This window comes from Coregonus lavaretus (genome assembly GCF_964263955.1).
Source record: "Coregonus lavaretus genome assembly, chromosome: 31".
Lineage (NCBI taxonomy): Eukaryota > Metazoa > Chordata > Actinopteri > Salmoniformes > Salmonidae > Coregonus > Coregonus lavaretus.
The window spans coordinates 2,427,675-2,445,696 of NC_140018.1; the positions used below are offsets into that span (position 1 = coordinate 2,427,675).

Genomic DNA, 18,022 nt, shown 5'->3' on the forward strand with positions numbered 1-18,022 from the left:
TTTACATACTGTTTTACCAACTTCATATGTATATATTCTATTCTAGTCAATGCTCATCTTATATACTGTTATTATTACTGCTGTACACCTTTCCTATTCATGGACTGTCCATTCTGTCTATCCTTGTGTGTATTGTTTTGTTAGATATCACTGCTGATGGAGCTAGAAACATAAGCATTTCGCTGCACCTGCGATAAAATCAGCAAAATATGTGTGACAAAAAAATAAAATGTGATTTGTTTTGAGAGACAGAAAAGACCAGCATGTTAGCACAAAACAGGCACTGCAGCGGTCAGACCGCATTCATGCTACCTCTTGCAGCCCAGCCCCCCTTCTCTAAAAATTTCCCGCGAGTTGCTGAGGGGGCGGGTCCAAATGCAGAAACCTAGTATCTGATTGGACAGATACAGATTCCGCGCCAAATATGCAAAGCAAAGTTTGTCACATCGACCAATCATGGTTCAGATCTGAGTCCACCCGGGTACTAGGTGGCGCGAAAATCTTTCACTTCTGGAAAGACCTCTGCAGAAACGGACGCTTCGGGCTCTGAAAAAGTTTTTATCTTTGAAAAACATAAAATTACACAATGGCGTCTGATTCTGTGGACGATCGGGAAATGAGAGAGGCGCAGAGAGAGTATCTGGACTTCTTAGATGACGATGTAAGTAGTTTTGTACTTTGATAATGTAGCTAGCTAACTTTTATTGTATGCCTTCGAAAGGAAACCATGCAGCGTGTTGAGTTACAATAGATAACGTTGAAATCATGCCAACAGTTAGCTAGCTAGCTAGCTAAACTCCTTGGGCAATATTTTCTAATTTTGTAACGTTAGTTCCTGCCATCCTATCTAGCTCGTTAATTTTACGATGATATTGATAGCCAGTGAGTGACAATGTGTAGGCTAATGTGTAACTTTAGTTGGGTATTTAACGTTCGCCCACTGCTTAAGCCAGCCATCACTTGACCTGGATAGTGTCTGACGATTACCCCATTTGTGTTTTGTCCTGATGCAGCAAGACCAGGGAGTATATCAGAGCAAGGTACGGGACATGATCAGCGAGAACAAGAACCGACTTATCGTCAACATCAACGACCTGAGACGACGCAACGAGGCCCGGGCTGCCAGGTAGAAAAACAAATAGGATAACAGTAACTGATGTTACACTGCATTCACACACACACGCTTTTGGCAGTAATCGATTTGTTGTACCGGTATGTATCCACCAAGTTATTGGCATCCCACTATGCAAGATATGTAAGGGGATCTCTTTAGTTCACATTCCATATTAAGTTCCAGACCATACACTACTAGCCAAACACATAGAGCACCTAAATAAAAAATGATCTACCGGTATGTGTCTATTATTGTAGTTATATAAGACTGTGTAAGGGAAACTATGTCAACAACATGTAATACCATGCATATTAACCTTTGCTCCCTTCTTCCCAGGTTGATGACTAATGCGTTTGAGGAGCTGCTTGCATTTCAGCGTGCTCTGAAGGACCTGGTGGCGTCTGTGGACGCTACGTACGCCAAGCAGTACGAGGAGTTCTTTGTTGGTCTGGAGGGAAGTTTCGGCAACAAGCACGTCTCTCCCCGTACCCTCACCTCTCGCCTGCTGGGTAGCATTGTGTGTGTGGAGGGCATCGTCACCAAGTGTGAGTATAGATGCAGGGATGGATGGAGTGGTGTAAGGTATCAAGCCAGCAGCCTACTCTGAATGTCTAAGACCACTGTACTGCTCCACAACTACCCATTCTATTTTGTCTTCAGTTTCCCCCTCTCTGTTCTGCTTTGACATGACAGCATGGAGTCAGAGCAGAATGTAATCCATAAGAAATAAACAAAGCAGACTCCTTTTTCTAGTATCCTCCCCATATCCAAAGTAATATCTAATACCTCCTCCTGTTCCTCTCTCTCTAGGTTCTCTGGTGCGTCCCAAGGTGGTGCGTAGCGTCCATTACTGTCCGGCCACCAAGAAGACCATGGAGCGGAAATACACAGACATGACCAGCCTGGACGCCTTCCCTTCCTCTGCCATCTACCCTACCAAGGTACGCACTCACTCACTGCCTCACTCCGTAGATAACCTCCGAAAACTCTTGGTGGGGTCGCAGCGCAAATAATTAATTATCTCCATCCCCTCTCTCTAGGATGAGGAAAACAACCCGTTGGAGACGGAGTTTGGTCTGTCCATCTACAAGGACCACCAGACGATCACGGTCCAGGAGATGCCAGAGAAGGCTCCTGCCGGTCAGCTTCCCCGCTCGGTGGACATCATACTGGATAATGATCTGGTGGACGTGGTAAAACCAGGAGACAGGGTCCAGGTGATCGGGACCTACCGCTGTCTGCCTGGCAAGAAGGGAGGATACACCTCTGGGGCTTTCAGGTGAGGTCATCACTTGGTAACACTTGTGCACGTGGATAGTCCCCAATAGATGTTTTTTGTCGATGTTTAACCAACTATTTCACTATCATACTTTGTAAAGAAAGAGTTAAAACGCACACTTAAAAAGTTGAAGAGGACATTAAACATAGAATAAATAGAGAGAATTACTCCCAATTTTTGTATTATTATGTGACTAAAACCAATGCTTAGGCACACAGTACCTCCTTCGGGGGGTGTTATAAGGTATATTGTTATCCTACATCTGTACTCTGTCCTCCATCTTCCTCCAGGACCATCATGATAGCCTGTCAGGTGAAACAGATGAGTAAAGAAGTGTCTCCATACTTCTCGGCTGACGACGTCTCCAAGATCAAACTTTTCAGCAAGTCGAAGATGGTAAAGAGCTGCACTGCCATAGTGATGGTTTTTAACATCTTTAGTCATTTAGCAGATGCTGTTATCCAGAGTGACTTAGTTAGTGCATTCATCTTAAGGTAGCTAGGTGAGACGACCACATCGCAGTCGTAGTAAGTAAAACCTTCCTCGGTAAAGCCGCTGTCAGTACTAGTAAGAGAAGACAATTGCAAGTGTTAATTTCCCCTCTAGCGATCATTACAGATCCATCTCAATAGTCTAAAAGGGTCTTCCTCTTGTCTACCAGTTCATCTGAAAAGACGGGACAGTCATTTTGGCCAGAGTCACTCATCGACACATCGCCTGGCATCCCAAATATCTACAATACTAAATTAAATACTCTGTGATCAAAGATGAGAAGATTCTACAGCTTATTTTGCGCCAACCCATTCCCTCAAACGCACCGTCTGTGTCCTCGTTCATGAGTACACTAAGAACATTCTAGACCATCTCTACCTATACTAACTCTCTCCTCTCCTATCCAGGATGTGTTTGACCAGCTGTCCCGCTCCCTAGCCCCCAGTATCCACGGTCATGAATACATTAAGAAGGCCATCCTGTGTATGTTGCTGGGAGGAGTGGAGAAGGTGCTGGAGAATGGATCACGCATCAGAGGAGACATCAATGTACTGCTCATAGGTACTGAGACCACTGAACTGCTGCTGTTCTTTCTCTCTCTCTCTCTTTATCTCTTGTTCTTTCTCTCTCTCTCTCTCTTTATCTCTTGTTCTTTCTCTCTCTCTCTTTATCTCTTGTTCTTTCTCTCTCTCTTTATCTCTTGTTCTTTCTCTCTCTCTTTATCTCTTGTTCTTTCTCTCTCTCTCTTTATCTCTTGTTCTTTCTCTCTCGCTCTCTTTATCTCTTGTTCTTTCTCTCTCTCTTTATCTCTTGTTCTTTCTCTCTCTTTATCTCTTGTTCTTTCTCTCTCTCTTTATCTCTTGTTCTTTCTCTCTCTCTTTATCTCTTGTTCTTTCTCTCTCTCTTTCTCTTGTTCTTTCTCTCTCTTTTAGTTTTTTAGTTTAGGTTATGAGATAGTAGGGCCCAAACAGTGGTTGATGGCTGTATGACCTATGAGCCTAAGGTCAGTTTGGGAATAATCTCTCACGACACACTGCTCAGATTGGAACCCCTTTGACAGTGTTGTGTTCGAGATCACCTAAAGCGAGACCGATTCAAGACCAAGACCGATGCAAATAGAGTCTGAGTCAAGACCCAGACCGGACGGGGGGGGGGGGCGAGACCGAGTCAAGACCGCAACCGGGAAGGGGACAAGGGGTCCGAGACGAAATGCGAGTCCAGTTCAAGACCATGATTGTAATTTTGTCAAATCGCCACCATAATAAGAGTTCAAAATGTCCAGTATTTCTGTGTTCATATTTCAGAAGAACATATGGATTCTTTAGACATTCAGAATGGTGAAAGAATGCATACTGAGGGCAAATCAAATTTTACTTGTCACATGCGCCGAATACAACAGGTGTAGACATTACAGTGAAATGCTTACTTACAAGCCCTTAACCAACAGTGCATTTTAAAAAGAAAAAAATAAATAAAAGTAAATAACTAAAGAGCAGCAGTAAAATAAAATAACAGTAGGGAGGCTATATACAGGGGGGTACTGGTGCGGGGGCACCGGCTAGTCGAGGTAGTGGAGTTACTCTACAAATTAATACTAGCCCAAACACAGTGGGGAACATGACGTCTTATCATAGTAATAATGATTCTAATTATATTATTATTTTCAGTGATATTCTGATTTAATCTCTTCAGTTTTTGTTGGAAAGGGTTAACACTGAAGAGGAAAAAAAAGATCCAATCAGGATTCTTATTTGGTGGTCTCTGGGGAGATCATTTTAGCTAGCTAAGTCAGCCATTGGCTACGCCATCAGAAGCTAGATAGAAGGCATCTGCCATCCAACTGTATTAGGCTAACATTTTGGAGTGACAGTGGAATCAACCAATCACATTTTGACTTGTAATGGGTGGGACCGACTTTACAAAAAACGTATGTAAACCTCTGCCTTCTCAAAGGCCAACGTGTCACTGCGCAATAGCGAGCAGTAGTTTTCCCACGGTCTAGCTAGCTAGCTTTTGTTGTAGGCTAGTTTGCAGCGGGTGTTATCGAAGAGGATGTTGTTGCTACTTTGTTAGCTTCTCCCTTTTCAAGAATAACTTCTAATAAGAAGTTAACTTTTTACTGCAGTGGGCTAAATCAGGGTCACAGAGTGATTTCTTTATAGTCTTAAACAAATCTACTTTGAAACCAAAGTGTACACGTCACACACACGGTTATGGGCGGACAAAAAAGCCCATGTCAAATATAGAGTTGAAAGTTGTTTGCATCCCAATATTACACTTCGTATACATCACAAAAGTGTGTGGCGCGAATGTGAATATACACTGCTCAAAAAAATAAAGGGAACACTTAAACAACAGAATGTAACTCCAAGTCAATCACACTTCTGTGAAATCAAACTGTCCACTTAGGAAGCAACACTGATTGACAATAAATTTCACATGCTGTTGTGCAAATGGAATAGACAACAGGTGGAAATTATAGGCAATTAGCAAGACACCCCCAATAAAGGACTGGTTTTGCAGGTGGTGACCACAGACCACTTCTCAGTTCCTATGCTTCCTGGCTGATATTTTGGTCACTTTTGAATGCTGGCGGTGCTTTCACTCTAGTGGTAGCATGAGACCGAGTCTACAACCCACACAAGTGGCTCAGGTAGTGCAGCTCATCCAGGATGGCACATCAATGCGAGCTGTGGCAAGAAGGTTTGCTGTGTCTGTCAGCGTAGTGTCCAGAGCATGGAGGCGCTACCAGGAGACAGGCCAGTACATCAGGAGACATGGAGGAGGCCGTAGGAGGGCAACAACCCAGCAGCAGGACTGCTACCTCCGCCTTTGTGCAAGGAGGAGCACTGCCAGAGCCCTGCAAAATGACCTCCAGCAGGCCACAAATGTGCATGTGTCTGTTCAAACGGTCAGAAACAGACTCCATGAGGGTGGTATGAGGGCCCGACGTCCACAGGTGGGGGTTGTGCTTACAGCCCAACACCGTGCAGGATGTTTGGCATTTGCCAGAGAACACCAAGATTGGCAAATTCGCCACTGGCGCCCTGTGCTCTTCACAGATTAAAGCAGGTTCACACTGAGCAGATGTGACAGAGTCTGGAGACGCCGTGGAGAACGTTCTGCTGCCTGCAACGGTGAGTCAGTCATGGTGTGGGGTGGCATTTCTTTGGGGGGCCGCACAGCCATCCATGTGCTCGCCAGAGGTAGCCTGACTGCCATTAGGTACCGAGATGAGATCCTCAGACCCCTTGTGAGACCATATGCTGGTGCGGTTGGCCCTGGGTTCCTCCTAATGCAAGACAATGCTAGACCTCATGGTCTCACAACTCTCCTACATGAGTGCGATGGTATTACGGTTGCTGTCCTTTCAGCATCACAAACCTGTAACACACTGAAGGCCTAAAGGTTTGCCACTGGGCAAACATGTCTATAATAGATGCAAAGGCTGTTATTAAGATATTCATGTTTCAAGAAAGGAGTGTATATATTTGGCCTGGCGAAGCGGTTTTTATGCGCTGACTGAATGGAAGCTGATAATTATGAGTTATTTTTTAATTTTTTTACTCCGCTGGTCTGTGGGTAGAAATGACGAGTCCTCGCTGTCCGAGACCGAGTACAAATGTATCTGACAACGAGACATTCAAAATGTGGTCTCCAGTACTACAACGCAGCCTTTCGACCCTCCAATCAATTTGGTTTGCTAGCTAGCTCACGGAATATTTGGTTCTGGGTTATGCGATTAGTTTGGGAAGAACTTTTTAACTTGTTAGTGAGTAGTGATGGGTGAAAAATTTATACAGTTACATATCGCAATATTATATCAATACTTTGACTCCAAATAATGTATTTATTTTTTTGCTAGGTCACGTCAGCTAGCGCTAGTTGGCTGTGCCTGCACCAAAGCTCCGGCGTTTTTCTTCCTATATCTTGTTCTCATGTTTAAATAGTGAGCCAACATGTTTTCAGCACTTTTATTTCCATGACCGATCAAAACTAGTTTTCTCATGGCTCTCTCTTGTCTCTCTGCAGCAGACATATGGTGAGCGATATGTTTGAAACATCAAATCGCAGTATCGAATCTCAATACATATCGTATCGGCACTTAAGTATCGTGATAATATTGTATCGTGAGGTCCCTGGCAATTCCCAGCCCTATTAGTGAGCACTGTTAAAAGTGTTACAGTATGTGTCTGTATCCTAATTCTATCACATATAAGACTGACCTTTCTCTCTCCTCTCTCTCTCCTCTCGCTCTCTCTCCCCTCTCTCCTCTCTCTCTCCTCTCCTCGCTCTCTCCCCTCTCTCGCTCTCCTCTCTTTCTCCTGTCCCCCCTCTCTCTCGCGCTCCTCTCTCTCTCTCCCTCCTCTAGGTGACCCGTCAGTGGCTAAGTCCCAGCTGCTGCGTTATGTCCTGCACACGGCGCCCCGAGCCATCCCTACCACCGGCCGGGGGTCATCTGGGGTCGGCCTGACCGCTGCTGTCACTACTGACCAGGAGACTGGTAAAGACGCACACACAGGCTCACACACACACACACAGGCTCACACTCACACACACAGGCTCACACACACACAGGCTCACACTCAGATACTGAGTTGAAACTCGACAGAAAGAGTGAATATGATCATCCTTCCTGACAGTGAATGAATCCATAACATGCCTATCAAATTAGGTAGTGAAACATTCAAAGACACCAAATGAATAAGTGAATCAATCATATTTACATCAATGAATCATTAGTTGAAAAATTGAACGACTCACACCACAAATGACTCACTGATCCCATCACCCATAGATGCATGTTTACATTTTAGTCATTTAGCAGACGCTCTTATCCAGAGCCACTACAGTAGTGAATCATTTAGCAGACTCTTATCCAGAGCCACTACAGTAGTGAATCATTTAGCAGACTCTTATCCAGAGCCACTACAGTAGTGAATCATTTAGCAGACTCTTATCCAGAGCCACTACAGTAGTGAATCATTTAGCAGACTCTTATCCAGAGCCACTAGAGTAGTGAATCATTTAGCAGACTCTTATCCAGAGCCACTACAGTAGTGAATCATTTAGCAGACTCTTATCCAGAGCCACTACAGTAGTGAGTCATTTAGCAGACTCTTATCCAGAGCCACTACAGTAGTGAATCATTTAGCAGACTCTTATCCAGAGCCACTAGAGTAGTGAATCATTTAGCAGACTCTTATCCAGAGCCACTACAGTAGTGAATCATTTAGCAGACTCTTATCCAGAGCCACTACAGTAGTGAGTCATTTAGCAGACACTCTTATCCAGAGCAATTAGGGTTAAGTGCCTTGCTCAAAGGCACATCAACACAGCTAGTCGGCTCGGGTATCGAACCAGCGGCCGCTAGGCTACCTGCCGATTAAATGCTACTGTTATATTACCATATTGTGTGCTTCTCTCCTCTCCCATCAGGTGAGCGTCGTCTGGAGGCGGGAGCGATGGTTCTGGGGGACAGGGGTGTGGTCTGTATCGATGAGTTTGACAAGATGTCCGACATGGACCGTACAGCCATCCATGAGGTGATGGAGCAGGGCCGTGTCACCATCGCTAAGGCGGGTATCCATGCCAGGCTCAACGCCCGCTGCTCCGTGCTGGCAGCTGCCAACCCCGTCTACGGCAGGGTGAGCTAAGAACTATTACATGTAATGATGAAGGAATGTGGTGCCTTGAAAGCGTCTCACAAAAACTTATCTGGAGATGGTTTGGAAGCGCCGCTGAACGGGCATTTAACTAGTCTGCAAAGGAATGCCACTTCTGAAGCGGGTCTAACGTCCATCACTAGGCAACCAGAACTGTCAATCAAATGATCTCGAGCTGCCTGCAGGCAGACCATTTAACTCCTAAGAAAAGTACTTGACTTACCAAAACATTTAGTAGAAATAAAACGCATCTACCCTACCATAAACAACAACACAGCAGCACACCAATCAGCAACGTTTATTGTTGTCAGGGAAACAACACCCAAGATTCTATTGCGGAGCAGAATTCTACTGTCTGAAAAGGAACAGACTGTTCTGAAAGGGTATCAATTGTCGCTATCGACCTGTTACCGTAGCGGCGTCCTATGTATGAAAAGGGTATATTACCTCATAAAATGATTTTCTATTTGAGAGTGTTAGTCATGATCCGGATCCTGGCCGAAACTAATCTGGTCTCGGCAACTTACAAGATGCGCTCTACCTCACTCCTCTCTCTCTAGGATAGCATTAATCAGTGTCTCCTCCATCTCTCTCTCTCTCTCTCTCTCTCTCTCTCTCTCTCTCTCTCCTTCTCTCTCTCTCTCCTTCTCTCTCTCTCTCCATCTCTCTCTCTCTCTCTCTCCTTCTCTCTCTCTCTCCTTCTCTCTCTCTCTCTCTCTCTCTCTCTCTCTCTCTCTCTCTCCTCTTTCTCTCTCTCTCTCTCTCCTCTTTCTCTCTCTCTCTCTCTCCTCTTTCTCTCTCTCTCTCTCTCTCTCTCTCTCTCTCTCTCTCTCTCCTCTTTCTCTCTCTCCCTCTTTCTCTCTCTCTCTCTCCCCTCTCTCTCCCTCCTCTCTCTCCTCTCTCTCTCCCTCCTCTCTCTCTCTCTCCCTCCTCTCTCTCTCTCTCCCTCCTCTCTTTCTCTCTCTCCCTCCTCTCTCCTCTCTCTCTCTCTCTCTCTCTCTCCTCCCTCCTCCCTCTCTCTCTCCTCCCTCTCTCTCTCTCCAGTATGATCAGTATAAGACTCCTATGGAGAACATTGGTCTGCAGGACTCTCTGCTGTCTCGTTTTGACCTGCTGTTCATCATGTTGGACCAGATGGATGCAGAGCAGGACAGAGAGATCTCAGACCACGTCCTCAGGATGCACCGATACAGAGACCCCCGCGAACAAGACGGGACAGGTAACACTCTACTCCTAACAACAGATCTGGGATCAGATGCGCCACCAGGGACAGGGAACTAGATATGCCGGTGATCACCAGTCCCGGTTCTTGAGGGCTGTTCGGCTGTTCGGGCCTGATTCAACGTCATTCATCTTAGCTACAACTGCTTATCAAGGCTTTTTATTATCTGAGTCAGATGTTTTAGTGCTTGGCTTGAACAAAGGTCTGCATACCCTGTGGTTCTCCAGACCCAGTGTGTGTGTGACCACTGATCTATGATCTAGACTACTGACTGCGTGTGTGTGTGTGTGTGTGTGTGTGTGTGTGTGTGTGTGTGTGTGTTGTAGCCATGGCCTTTGGTGGATCAGTAGACATCCTGGCCACTGAGGACCCTGACTCAGTTCAGGACGAGCAGGAGGAACTGCAGGTCTACGAGAAACACAACAACCTGTTGCACGGCACCAAGAGACGCAGGTATGTGCTCTCTCTGGGCACGCTCGTTTTGCGTGAGTTGACATTTCACTTTAGGACCAATAGAATGGTCTAAATCAGTGGTTCCCAACTCCAGTCCTCCAGCGCCGCCCCCAACCGTACACGTTGTTGTTGTAGCCCTGGACAAACTCACCTGATTCAACTCGGACAGCCTGATGATTAGTTGAATCCCGGGCTACAATAAAAATGTGTACTGTTGGGGGTACTGGAGGACTGGAATTGGGAACCACTGGTCTAAAATGTGCAAACTCTGCCCACCTGGGGCACAGGGCGAGGAAAAACGAACGTGCCCCCACTCTCTTTCTCCAGTCCTTCATCACTGCATGTTAAGGTCTTCTTTCCCTATCTATCTCCATGCTAAATCAGTTATGTTTTTGTTTAGAGAGAAGGTAGTGAGTAAGGAGTTCATGAGGAAGTACATCCACATCGCCAAGGTGTTGACCCCCACTCTGACCCAGGAAGCAGCCAATCACATCGCTGAAGAATACTCCAGGCTGAGAAGCCAGGAACAGCTGGGCTCCGACATCGCCAGGGTGAGTCGTTTAGACACGCCCACACACAGAATATAGCCTTTGCTTATAGGTGCACCCATCTAGTACTGTGCCAGAAACCCTTTGCCTCCAGAACAGCCGGAGTTCTTCGGGGGGCATGGATTCTACAAGTTGGAAACGTTCCACAGGGGTTTTGGTCCGTGCTGACGTCATTGGACGACGTTACACCACCGCCACCAGCCTGTACCGTTGACACCAGGCAGGATGGGTCCATGGACTCATGCTGCTTACGCCAAATCCTGACTCTGCCATCAGCATGACGCAACAGGAACCAGGATTCGTCGGAGCAGGCAATGTTTTTCCACTCCTCAATTGTCCGGTGTTGGTGTTGGTGATGGCGTGCCCACTGGAGCCACTTCTTCTTGTTTTTATCTGATAGTAGTGGAACCCGGCGTGGTCGTCTGCTGCAATAGGCCATCCGTGACAAGGATCGTCGAGTTGTGCGTTCCGAGATGCCGTTCTGCACACCGCTGTTGTACTGCACCGTTATTTCTGCTGCATTTCTGAGACGCAGACTCGGTCTCAACCTTTAAGTCTTTACTGAAGACTTATCTCTTCAGTAGGTCATATGTAGGTCATATGATTGAGTGTAGTCTGGCCCAGGAGTGTGAAGGTGAACGGAAAGGCTCTGGAGCAACGAACAGCCCTTGCTGTCTCTGCCAGGCCGGTTCCCCTCTCTCCACTGGGGTTCTCTGCCTCTAACCCTGTTACAGGGGCTGAGTCACTGGCTTACTGGTGCTCTTTCATGCCGTCCCTAGGAGGGGTGCGTCACTTGAGTGGGTTGAGTTACTGACGTGATCTTCCTGTCTGGGTTGGCGCCCCCCCTTGGTTTGTGCTGTGGTGGAGACCTCTGTGGGCTATACTCGGCCTTGTCTCAGGATTGTAAGTTGGTGGTTGAGGATATCCCTCTAGTGGTGCGGGGGCTGTGCTTTGGCAGAGTGGGTGGGGTTATATCCTTCCTGTTTGGCCCTGTCCGGGGGTTTCTTCGGATGGGGCCACAGTGTCTCCGGACCGCTCCTGTCTCAGCCTCCAGTATTTATGCTGCAGTAGTTTATGTGTCGGGGGGCTGGGGTTAGTTGGTTATACCTGGAGTACTTCTCCTGTCTTATCCAGTGTCCTGTGTGAATTTAAGTATGCTCTCTCTAATTCTCTCGTTCTCTCTGAGAACCTGAGCCCTAGGACCATACGTCAGGACTACCGGGCATGCTGACACCTTGCTGTCCCCAGTCCGCCTGGCCTTGCTGCTATTCCAGTTTCAACTGTTCTGCCTGCGGTTACGAAACCCCTACCTGTCCCAGACCTGCTGTTTTCAACTCTTAATGATCGGCTATGAAAAGCCAACTGAGAGACCTGAGCCCTAGGACCATACGTCGGGACTACCGGCCGTGGTGACTCCTTGCTGTCCCCAGTCCGCCTGGCCTTGCTGCTATTCCAGTTTCAACTGTTCTGCCTGCGGTTATGGAACCCCTACCTGTCCCAGACCTGCTGTTTTCAACTCTTAATGATCGGCTATGAAAAGCCAACTGAGATTTATTCCTGATTATTATTTGACCATGCTTGTCACTTATGAACATTTTTGAACATCTTGGCATGGTTCTGTTATAATCTCCACCCGGCACAGCCAGAAGAGGACTGGCCACCCCTCATAGCCTGGTTCCTCTCTAGGTTTCTTCCTAGGTTTTGGCCTTTCTAGGGAGTTTTTCCTAGCCACCGTGCTTCTACACCTGCATTACTAGCTGTTTGGGGTTTTAGGCTGGGTTTCTGTACAGCACTTCGAGATATCAGCTGATGTACGAAGGGCTATATAAAATAAAATTGATTGATTGATTGATTTCTGTTTGTGGCCCGCCTGTTAGCTTCCACGATTCTTGCCATTCTCCTTAAACCTCTCATCAATTAGTCGTTTTTTGCCCACAGGACTGCCGCTGACTGGATGTTTTTTGTTTGTCGCACCATTCTCTGTAAACTCTAGACACTGTCGTGCGTGAAAAGCCCAGGAGGCCGGCTGTTTCTGAGGTACTGGAACCGGCGTGCCTGGCACCAATGATCAGACCACGCTCAAAGTCGCTTAAGTCACTCGTTTTGCCCATTCTAACGTTCAATAGAGTAACTGAATGCCTCGATGCCCGTCTGCCTGCTTTATATAGCAAGCCACGGCCACGTGACTCACTGTCTGTAGGAGCGAAGCATTATCGTGAACAGGGTGGTATACCTAATAAATTGCCCCCCCCCCCCCCCCCCAATCTAACCTTCTCCCCCGTCTAACCCTCTGCCCCCCCTTTCCCCCTCCAGACATCCCCAGTAACCGCTCGTACTCTGGAGACCCTGATCCGTCTGTCTACGGCCCATGCTAAAGCGCGCATGAGTAAGGTTGTGGAGCTGGAGGACTCGGAGGTCGCTGTGGAGCTGGTCCAGTTCGCATACTTCAAAAAGGTCAGCAGACTCGACATGCATAGTTGATTGATTGGTTGATTGATTGATTGATTGTCTTCCACGTGGTGGCCATCCCATATGGGATTATTACACAGTACTTGTAATGTAGGTTACAGCCATTGCGCAAACAACATACATCTTCATTTAAATAAACTCTGTTGTATTTTGGTAAAGCTTGTCTGATGTCTGCAGTTAGTACAGAATGGGTTTAATCTGAAACTAATCTCTGTTCTGTCCTGTAGGTTCTGGAGAAACTCATCTCTGTTCTGTCCTGTAGGTTCTGGAGAAACTCATCTCTGTTCTGTCCCATGGTCCTGTAGGTTCTGGAGAAACTCATCTCTGTTCTGTCCCATGGTCCTGTAGGTTCTGGAGAAACTCATCTCTGTTCTGTCCCATGGTCCTGTAGGTTCTGGAGAAAGAGAAGAAGAGAGGGAGGAAGGAGCAGGACTCTGGCTCTGAGGAGGAAGAGGAGGAGACAACACAACGTACCCCTCGCTCAGACAAGAAGAGGTACGGCATTGGACTCTTATTTGTGAATGTAAACAAAATAGCCTCAAAACATGGTTACAACTATCACTATGGATGGTTACGAACCATCACTATGGATGGTTACGAACCATCACTATGGATGGATATGAATTTGATAGTGGTTACATTTTCTCCAGGCCCATCGCTCAGCTTTTTACCAAAACAAACTCTTTGGTGAACTCACACACTGGACTTTTACTAGCAGTGACCTTGCTGATAGCTACTTTATTGAGGAAGAATGTACTTACTGTGGTGGTCCCAACTAGCCATCTTAAGATGAATGCACGAACTGTAAGTCGCTCTGGATAAGAGCATCGGCTAAATGACTAAAAATGTCAAACGTTATTGTTCCTACTGCCCCTTGTTCCTACTGCCCGTTTTCTGGACATGTCTGTTATTCTGTGTTTGTCCTGCAGGAGTCGCCGTGGTTCCCAGAGCAGCGAGGCCCGCGACCCGTACGACTTCGCTGGAGAGAAGGACATCCCTGAGAGTAAGAACCAGACGCTTCTTTCTCTCAGTACCATTTCTGCAAAGCACTATGGGTTCCATTCAGACTTGAGATAAATTGCCTTAACATGGACTTAAGTCATCAAAACATGGACTTAAGTCATCAAAACATGGACTTAAGTCATCAAAACATGGACTTAAGTCATCAAAACGTGGACTTAAGTCATCAAAACGTGGACTTAAGTCATCAAAACGTGGACTTAAGTCATCAAAACGTGGACTTAAGTCATCAAAACGTGGACTTAAGTCATCAAAACGTGGACTTAAGTCATCAAAACGTGGACTTAAGTCATCAAAACGTGGACTTAAGTCATCAAAACATGGACTTAAGTCATCAAAACATGGACTTAAGTCATCAAAACATGGACTTCAGTCATCAAAACATGGACTTCAGTCATCATTTTTCTTGACTTGTGTCCATGTTAAGTCAACTAATCTCAAGTCTGAATAGAACCTTTTTATATGAATCAAATTGATTCTCAGTTTCAGAATTGTTACCATACACTGTTTGCCCCTCCCTCCCACAGTCCAGGCTGGCACGCCCAAACCGGCCGAGGCAGAAGAGGAGCCTATGGATGCCCCTGTCCCACCGAGCCAGGACGGGCAGACAGAGGTGTCTGCAGACAGGTGGGTTACAGTGCGAAGGGCAGAGACTCCTCTCATGCTACCGTCAGTCACTCTTGTTAGGGGACCCTGCATAGACTGGATAGGTGAAAGCAAAATGTTTGAACTGTGAAGAATATGTTGGAAGTCTGGGGCTGGGTGCTAGAATAGAACCAAGACCTAGTTAGGATAGGCATGTGTCTATCGCTCCACTGAATGGAAGGGAGTTATATCCCTCTGTCCATGTTAATCCTCTCTCTCTGTCTCTCTGTGTCTGTGTCTCTCTCTCTCTCTCTCTCTCTCTCTGTGTCTCTCTCTGTCTCTCTCTCTGTGTGTTTTCCAGGCTGAAGGAGTTTAAGTCCTCCCTCCTGGAGGTGTTCCGTTCTGCACATGCTCAGTCCGTTGGTATGAACTCTCTGGTGGAGAGTGTCAACAAGGACAGTGACGCCCCCTTCACCCTGACAGAGGTCCGGGCCGCCCTCGCTCGCATGCAGGACGACAACCAGATCATGGTGGCTGATGATATCATCTTCCTCATCTGACACAGAGGTGGAGGCAGGAGAGGGAAGAGGAGGTGGGAGGGAGAGGGAAGAGGAGGAGGTGGAGGGAGGAGGAGGAGGGAGAGGACAGAAGGAGAAGCAAGAGTCAGAATGGAGAGATTATGTTTCCCATTTGAGACCAAGAAGGATGAGAAGGAATTCAGAAGAAGAATTGAAGTAGATTTTGACTGGTTCTTCTGGGTTTTGGGTCCACTAGCTTCTTCCAGTTAGCTTTTTGGCAACAACCGCTTATGGACTAAAAAGGAGTTGAACGATTATGGTTTTATGTTGTTGAATGTCCTTGGTTCATTCTTGATCAGTTTCAAAGTTTTTTGTTTATTTGCTTTACTCATGTTTTAGCAACATATTATGGTATGTACAAGGTCTGGTTACAATGAAGAGATTTGGGCTAGAAGGACCATTCTCTCTAGAGCAAAGTGCACCTGTATCGTTTTAATGCTTTCTTTTTACAGTTTTAATCTGTTTAAAAAACATTACTTTTTTCTAAAATATCTTTCTTGTATATATTGTTTTGTTAAAAAAAAAAAAAGTTTTCATTGTAAAGGTTTGTCAACTGTAGTAGTGCCTGGAGATGGAACATTACATTGTTTGATGTTAAACATTGTGGCTGGTTGAAGATGAACTAACTGCTTGTGCTCTCATTTACACACACACACATCGGGGGATAGCGTATCGCTTTTATAAAACAGATGAACAATGCGGTGAGGTGCAGCTGCCTGTGAAATGGGGTTTCACTGCGTTGTACAATGGGGAAATGATAAGCTGTGGTTTTGATTGGGCTGATCAGGGCCTCCCTGGCATTACATTTACATTTTAGTCATTTAGCAGACGCTCTTATCCAGAGCGACTTACAGGAGCAATTAGGGTTAAGTGCCTTGCTTAAGGGTACATCGACAGATTTTTCACCTAGTCGGCTCGGGGATTAGAACCAGGGACCTTTACGGTTACTGGCACAACGCTCTTAACCACTAAGCTACCTGCATAACCTCCATCCGGGCTAGTCCCTCTGCTCTCTACACCCACGCCTGAGTCATCATTTACATGACGCTGCAACATTATTTGGCAGCCTAGTTAGCGCCCCCATTAACAATACATAGGGAGTACATTTTTTTGTTTATGCTCTGAAACTGAATGTATAGAATGAGAACAATATTTTTATTTTTTAATCAAAAAGTTGGCCCAGCTCTCTAAATATAATCTCTGCTCCGTTTTCAGTTTCTTGACTGAGTAATGCTGATTTGTTCTGAGAAGTGGTCAGCGTTTCTGTGACCTGGATAGAGAGGAGTGGGTGGACACCAAATGGTACCCTATTCCCTATATAGTGCACTACGTAAAGGGCTCTGGTCAGAAGTAATGCACTATGTAGGGAATAGGGTGCCATTTGGGACGCTGGCAGTGTGTCTGTGAAGATTGTGCCTCTTCTAGGGATTTTAAATCGGTTTGCTACAGTGGTGCGTGGAGAAGTGGGTATCCTCAAATATTGCGAAACATTTCCCAAACAGCCCACACACCGAAGAAAAGGTGTCCTGTGTGAAAAATTCTACGAGAAACATTGACACTGAATGACCTAAAATGATCAATCCCATATTGGTCTTTAATAGTCAGGCCAACCCAAGCTGTACTGTGCAAGTCAGCTAATAGTAGTCCTCTTATTGAAATCGATAAATGAGGCTGTCAACTGAGTCAGAAATTCACAGTTTTCTGATTTTCCCAAATTAGTTCAAGTTTTTACTATCAAAGCCACACTTTATTAATAGAAAAACAACATTGGATGTTCTAAATCCATAACAATGCCTAAACCACATAAGGAGACTACATTTGAAGTCTGGGGAAAATCTAAGAAATTTAGAAAAAAAATTGTGTAGTTACCCTTTAATTCAAGTGTACAGGCACCTAGCACTGTTTGGTTAGCATGTTTCTGTAGCACATGAGATGGAGTTTTCAAAACAAAAGGCCACTGGATTGATGCAAGTAGTCATGATATCATTCTGACAGGTAGGCATAGGCTACTTTGTAGCTAGTTAACATTTAATAGAGAAGGTGTGGTATCGAGTAAAAGTTGCTAGTCATTGCTGATAAACAAAGGAGTCCGCTCATACTGAACCTTGATCATAAGTTTATTCATATCACAAGCTTTCAGCATGAGTTACAGGTGTCAAGATCACCCGGAGAGCAACGTCCCAGATTGCAATGGCTGCTCTAACCTCTTCTTCCTCCAGCATATACTTATAAACAATGCAAAAATAGGGGTTGCTCCCTCTGCTGTCCAATCACCTGTCTCCCCTGGGGCGTCACCCTACAAATGGCTACTTTTGAACTAAGATAAACATCCCCTCTTTGTTCCTCTAGAAAGTCATAATCTTAATACACTACAAAGGTTTTTGGGAAAGCCTTTCCATCTACCAGAAGACGGTTAGGCCTATCATTGGCGTCGCTATATTTTTCCTGTTCCTTCATTGTTTGAAACCTGGACGTTTTACTTCATACAGTGCCTTCAGAAAGTATTCATACCCCTTGCCTTCAGAAAGTATTCATACCCCTCGACTTATTCCACATTTTGAATTCAATATGGATTTTAAAAAATGTTATAACCCAT

The 18,022-nt window shown here is 45.7% G+C and overlaps 1 protein-coding gene across 1 annotated transcript; it reads left to right on the forward strand.

Annotated features, from left to right (window-relative positions):
* Nucleotides 1–506: 506 nt before the first annotated feature.
* On the forward strand, nt 507–16,636 carry LOC311107133 (DNA replication licensing factor MCM3-like). The gene is made up of 17 exons (XM_084149630.1): nt 507–661; nt 1,014–1,126; nt 1,451–1,659; nt 1,925–2,055; nt 2,155–2,393; nt 2,684–2,789; nt 3,293–3,446; nt 7,258–7,389; nt 8,325–8,533; nt 9,596–9,770; nt 10,100–10,226; nt 10,627–10,777; nt 13,088–13,228; nt 13,635–13,738; nt 14,173–14,246; nt 14,791–14,890; nt 15,210–16,636. Exons 1-17 carry the CDS (start codon nt 587–589, stop codon nt 15,406–15,408), a joined length of 2,439 nt encoding a protein of 812 aa, XP_084005756.1. The 5' UTR covers nt 507–586; the 3' UTR covers nt 15,409–16,636.
* Nucleotides 16,637–18,022: the final 1,386 nt, after the last annotated feature.

Coding starts and splice junctions, on each gene's coding strand:
- LOC311107133 (XM_084149630.1), top strand. CDS start 587: ATGGCGTCTGATTCTGTGGACGATCGGGAAATGAGAGAGGCGCAGAGA. Junction 2,056..2,154: donor CTGCCATCTACCCTACCAAG/GTACGCACTCAC, acceptor CCCTCTCTCTAG/GATGAGGAAAACAACCCGTT. Junction 13,229..13,634: donor AGTTCGCATACTTCAAAAAG/GTCAGCAGACTC, acceptor ATGGTCCTGTAG/GTTCTGGAGAAAGAGAAGAA.